Source organism: Pan paniscus, chromosome 1 (genome assembly GCF_029289425.2).
Source record: "Pan paniscus chromosome 1, NHGRI_mPanPan1-v2.0_pri, whole genome shotgun sequence".
Taxonomy (NCBI): domain Eukaryota; kingdom Metazoa; phylum Chordata; class Mammalia; order Primates; family Hominidae; genus Pan; species Pan paniscus.
This window is the reverse complement of record NC_073249.2, coordinates 91,704,781-91,710,523: the sequence shown is the minus strand read 5'-3', so window position 1 is coordinate 91,710,523 and position 5,743 is coordinate 91,704,781. Positions and strand designations below refer to the sequence as shown.

The 5,743-nt window shown below is 49.5% G+C and overlaps 1 protein-coding gene across 1 annotated transcript; it reads right to left on the bottom strand.

Annotated features, from left to right (window-relative positions):
* Positions 1-2,070: 2,070 nt before the first annotated feature.
* SMIM42 (small integral membrane protein 42) lies at positions 2,071-5,417 on the bottom strand. Its single transcript, XM_057302379.2, has one exon. The coding sequence runs from the start codon at positions 3,257-3,259 to the stop codon at positions 3,047-3,049; it is 213 nt and encodes a 70-aa protein (XP_057158362.1). The 5' UTR covers positions 3,260-5,417; the 3' UTR covers positions 2,071-3,046.
* Positions 5,418-5,743: the final 326 nt, after the last annotated feature.

Sequence of the window (5,743 nt, the reverse complement as noted above, 5' to 3'; positions counted from 1 at the left end):
CAGTCATGAGGCTTTTCAGTTTCATCTGCCAGCTACTTGGTGGTTTGTTTCTGCCAAAGCTGGTCAACCACAGAAACAAACACCCACCGCCACCATTGGCAACAGGCACTCCAGGAGGCAGGTGAGAGCCCTCACTGGGGTGGACTCCCCTTGGGTCTGGTAGCAACCCTAGCCTCTCTACAGCACCAAAGGACCAAGCTTCCAAATTTCTATGGGCTAAAGTGGAGGTGAAAGAGTGACCCATGCTTTGAGATGCAGAGTGCATGGCCGCACACCCCAAGTGACTTATTCTTCCAGTGGCCAAACACAGTTCCATGATTGTAAGCAATGGGGGAAAGGTTTAGAGGGAAGGGGCCCTGGTTTAAGACTTCCAGAGTCAAATGCATATGAGGGTTGAAGCAAGGGGACACCTGATATGATGCTTCTAAAAGGAAGGGTTAACAATAGACTGGGCAAAGAGGTTCTTCTCCTAGAAAAATATTCATTCATTTCAGGCAAGTAGTAAAATTCTCCCTAGGGTTACCCAAACCGAATTGAATAAGAGTTTGGTTTTTCAAAAAAACTGCCTCTTTAATTTGGATTTCATTTGAAAAAGGAGTTAACTTGCTCCAAATTCTGAAAGGACAAAAAAAGAAAAAGAAAAATTATCATTTTAGGATATGATATTTTAAAATTTTGTCAACCCACTAAGTTGGAGGGTGAGAGAGAAGAGGAGAGAAAAGTGTATGGTACTTCATTTCTTAATTAAAAAAATACGTTTTCTCCCTCTCCCTCCTCTCCCTCTCCCTCTCCCCACAGTCTCCCTCTCCCTCTCCCTCTCCCTCCTCTCCCTCTTCCTCTCCCCACAGTCTCCCTCTCCCTCTCTTTCCACGGTCTCCCTCTGATGCCCAGCCGAAGCTGGACTGTACTGCTGCCATCTCGGCTCACTGCAACCTCCCTGCCTGGTTCTCCTGCCTCAGCCTGCCGAGTGCCTGCGACTGCAGGCGTGCGCCGCCACGCCTGACTGGTTTTCGTATTTTTTTGGTGGAGACGGGGTTTCGCTGTGTTGGCCGGGCCGGTCTCCAGCTCCTAACCGCTAGTGATCCACCAGCCTCGGCCTCCCGAGGTGCTGGGATTGCAGATGGAGTCTCGTTCACTCAGTGCTCAATGGTGCCCAGGCTGGAGTGCAGTGGCGTGATCTCCGCTCGCTACAACCTCCACCTCCCAACCGCCTGCCTTGGCCTCCCAAAGTGCCAAGATTGCAACCTCTGCCCGGCCGCCACCCTGTCTGGGAAGTGAGGAGCGTCTCTGCCTGGCCGCCCATCGTCTGGGATGTGAGGAGCCCCTCTGCCTGGCTGCCCAGTCTGGAAAGTGAGGAGCCCCTCTGCCCGGCCGCCATCCCATCTAGGAAGTGAGGAGCGCCTCTTCCCGGCCGCCATCCCATCTGGGAGGTGAGGAGCGTCTCTGCCCGGCCGCCCATCGTCTGAGATGTGGGGAGCACCTCTGTCCCGCCGCCCCGTCTGGGATGTGAGGAGCGTCTCTGCCCGGCCGCCCTGTCTGAGAAGTGAGGAGACCCTCTGCCTGGCAACCGTCCCATCTGAGAAGTGAGGAGCCCCTCTGCCCGACAGCCACCCCGTCTGGGAAGTGAGGAGCGTCTCTGCCCGGCAGCCACCCCGTCTGGGAGGGAGGTGGGGGTCAGCCCCCCCGCCCGGCCAGCCGCCCCGTCCGGGGGGGAGGTGGGGGTGTCAGCCCCCCGCCCGGCCAGCCGCCCCGTCCGGGAGGGAGGTGGGGGTGTCAGGCCCCCGCCCGGCCAGCCGCCCCATCCGGGAGGTGAGGGGCGCCTCTGCCCGGCCGCCCCTACTGGGAAGTGAGGAGCCCCTCTGCCCGGCCAGCCGCCCCGTCCGGGAGGGAGGTGGGGGGGTCAGCCCCCTGCCCGGCCAGCCGCCCCGTCCGGGAGGTGAGGGGCGCCTCTGCCCGGCCGCCACCCCGGCTGGGAGGTGTGCCCAACAGCTCATTGAGAATGGGCCATGATGACAGTGGCGGTTTTGTGGAATAGAAAGCGGGGAAAGGTGGGGAAAAGATTGAGAAATCGGATGGTTGCTGTGTCTGTGTAGAAAGAAGTAGACATGGGAGACTTTTCATTTTGTTCTGTACTAAGAAAAATTCTTCTGCCTTGGGATCCTGTTGATCTGTGACCTTACCCCCAACCCTGTGCTCTTTGAAACATGTGCTGTGTCCACTCAGGGTTAAATGGATTAAGGGTGGTGCAAGATGTGCTTTGTTAAACAGATGCTTGAAGGCAGCATGCTTGTTAAGAGTCATCACCACTCCCTAATCTCAAGTACCCAGGGACACAAACACTGCGGAAGGCTGCAGGGTCCTCTGCCTAGGAAAACCAGAGGCCTTTGTTCACTTGTTTATCTGCTGACCTTCCCTCCACTATTGTCCTATGACCCTGCCAAATCCCCCTCTGCAAGAAACACCCAAGAATGATCAATAAAAAAAATAAATTAAAAAAAAATACATTTTACTCCCAGCATTAAGTGAAGAGGAGGAAGGAGTGTACCTACAATTCAGCATACAGTGAACCATTTCATTTTAAGGATCTTCTGGAAATGAGCTTCCAGAATAGCTTCATTATATAACTTGAGATGCTGTGAGCTCCCAATAATTTCAATATCCCACAGTCAGCACATGCCCAATTTATAGAGGAAAATTTAGGCTTTGTAATCAATTTTTACTTTTCCATGTACTTGTTTCTTTCCTCTGTTAGTGCAGAAATCAAGAGCCATTTACTATTTCAGTCTTGAAGATCCACAAAAACAAAAAAGACATTCAAACTCAGAAGCTGGGACAAGCCAAAGAACCGCAGGAGGAGTGCATTATAAGAGGGATGGTGGCAGAGGAAGGAAATGAGGCCTGGGGGGACATCTGGCAATGGAGGAACAGGGTGGCTAAAGCAGCTCTGGCTCCCCAGGCTCTGGGCTCTGAGACAGCTCCAGTGGCCGTGCCTCTTGTACAGTCAGGTCTTCACCTCAGTGTAGTCCCCACCAAGAGATCCAGATCTTTATGGCAGCCATGTTGCCTCCTTTCTTGGGTGTGTCTCTCTGTTCTTGTTGCTTTTGTCTTTGGTTACTTTCCAGACCAGGATGAGTAGAGTGACCAGAGTCATCAGGGGTGTAAAGAAGAAGAGAACATTTACCAGGCAAGCAGGATTAGATACGGCAGTGGTGAGTGTACCCTTGTCCCATAAGAAAGCTGGAAGTTGTGGGGAGGACATAAGCTTCCAAAAAGAGTGGAGATAGGTACGTGGTGCAAGCCGACTGTCCACACCACCAAGAGAATTGGGCTTGCTCTTGTTGTATCCTAGGAGTGGATATGGTACAGCGACCAAACATCTACTGATTCCATTCTTCACATGGGGCTATTCTCCTTCGGATGTAATGGAGAAGGCATAGACGTTTGCTCAGCAAGGCCAAACAACTGCTTCCAATACAAACACAGATGATAGTTCCATTAGCAAAACTTCTGCGTGGTCGGTGGGGCTTCTGAGGCTTTGTGATGTCACTGGAGGGTGAGACTAGGGCCTGAGCCAAAGGTTCCAGGCCGGAAACCTGTGCTCTCTGAGCACCATCTCCCCTCACGTATGGCTTCCAGATTGAAAAGGGGGTTCCCCAGTTGCCTGTGATGATGCCCCTTCAGTTCTCTTTTATTCTTTTTTTTGTCCTCTTTTTAAAAACCTTTTTGATTTTAAAATAATTTTAGACATACAGGAAGTTGCAAAGATACTAAAAAAAGGTCCTGTGTACTCTTCGCTTAATGTTGCCCTATAGTACACAATCAAAACCAGTGAGTTGACATTGGTACAATGTGTAGTCTATGCCGTTTTATCATACCTGTAGATTCTTGCAGCCACCGCTGCAATCAAGATAACAGAACTATCTTATCACCACAAAGATCTGGCCGGGCCCAGTGGCTCACGCCTGTAATCCCAGCACTTTGGCAGGCAGAGGTGGGTGGATCACCTGAGGTCAGGAGTTTGAGACCCGTCTGGCCAACATGGTGAAACCCCATCTCTACTAAAAATACAAAAAAATTAGCCGGACGTGGTGGCAGACGCCTGTAATCCCAGCCACTCGGAAGGCTGAGGCAGGGGAATTGCTTGAACCAGGGAGGTGGAGGTTGCAGTGAGCCAAGATGGTGCCACTGCACTACTGGGCAACAGAGTGAGACTCTGTTTCAAAAAAAAAAAAAGATCAGCTGATGTCCATATTCTATCACTTCAATACAAAAGTAGAAACCTTACCTTCTTGTAAGTCCCTTGTTTTTTCCACTTATGATATAATTGTATTAAATATTTCATCTATATACATTGAGATCCACATTCAGGCCATGTTATACTTTTTGCTTCAGCCATCAAACAATTTAGAAAACTCAAGAAGATAAGGAAAGTCTGTGTATTTACACAATTTAAAGTTATTCAGCTTGGGTCATTTCTTTTTTTATTTTTTATTTTTTTTTATGAAGTATCTTTCTTCTCCCCCAGGCTGGAGTGCGATGGCGCAATCTTGGCTCACTGCAACCTCCACCTCCCGGATTCAAGGGATTCTCCTGCCTCAGCCTGCCAAGTAGCTGGGATTACAGGCATCCGCCACCATGCCCAGTTAATTTTTGTATTTTTAGTAGAGACAGGGTTTCATCATGTTGGCCAGGCTGGTCTTGAACTCCTGACCTCAAGTGATCCACCCACCTCGGCCTCCCAAAGTGCTGGGATTACAGGTGTGAGCCACCGCACCGAGCTTGGGTCATTTCTACAGTTCTGTTTTCAAGTTCATGGATTCTTTCTTCTGTCCCCTTTGTTCTGCCATTGAACTCATCCAGTGGATTTTTTTTACTTTGGTGGTTATATTTTTCAGTTCTAAAATTTCCATTTAGCTTCTATTCAATAAGATTTTCTATTTTTTGTGCCAAGAGTATTCATATCTTTGTCAGATAATTCCAATATCTGTGTCATCTCGGTGTTGCCATCTGCTGATTTTTTTTTCATTCAAGTTGAGATTTTCCTGGTTCTTGGTATGATGTGTGATTTTTTAATTGTACACTGGACATTTTGGGTGTTATGAGACTCTGGATCTTACTTAAATCTTCTGTTTTAGCAGGCTTCCTCTGACACCATGCCTGTTAAGGGAGGGAGTTTCATTTTGCTAATGCCAAACAAGGGTGAAGGTCCAGGTTCTCCACTCAGCCTCCTTTGACTACCCAGAGTGGGGAAAAAGGTGCTTTACTGGTGGATATGGGATTCCAGGCTTCCCAGATGGCCTCCTCTGACTTCGTCCTGGCAGAGTTGGAAGGGTGCCTTGTTACTGCTGCTGGATAGAGAGCTCGTTACCTCTGGATAGGGATGAAAGTCCCAGCTCCCCACTCCATATTCTCTGATAACACCCTGGTGAGGGGTGGAGTCTGGGGAGGGTACCTCCTTACAGCTAATTAAAGGTGGAAGTTTAGGTTCCCCACTTGGCCTTTGCTAACAGGGATGGTGGTAGGGCTGTGATATTTTTCCATGGTGTTTGGCTAGAGTAGGAAAGTTATTCTCTAAAAGTTTCTGCCTTGCTGAATTGCCTTCCTAGTGCTTTGGCTAAAGAGAACAAGCAGGCTTTTCTTGGGACCTTATTTTGTGCATGCTCTTTGGCATTTCTGGGCTGCTTCTCTAGCACCTAGTTCAGGATTTGTGAGGCAAAAAGAAAATCCACAAACTCACTGCCAT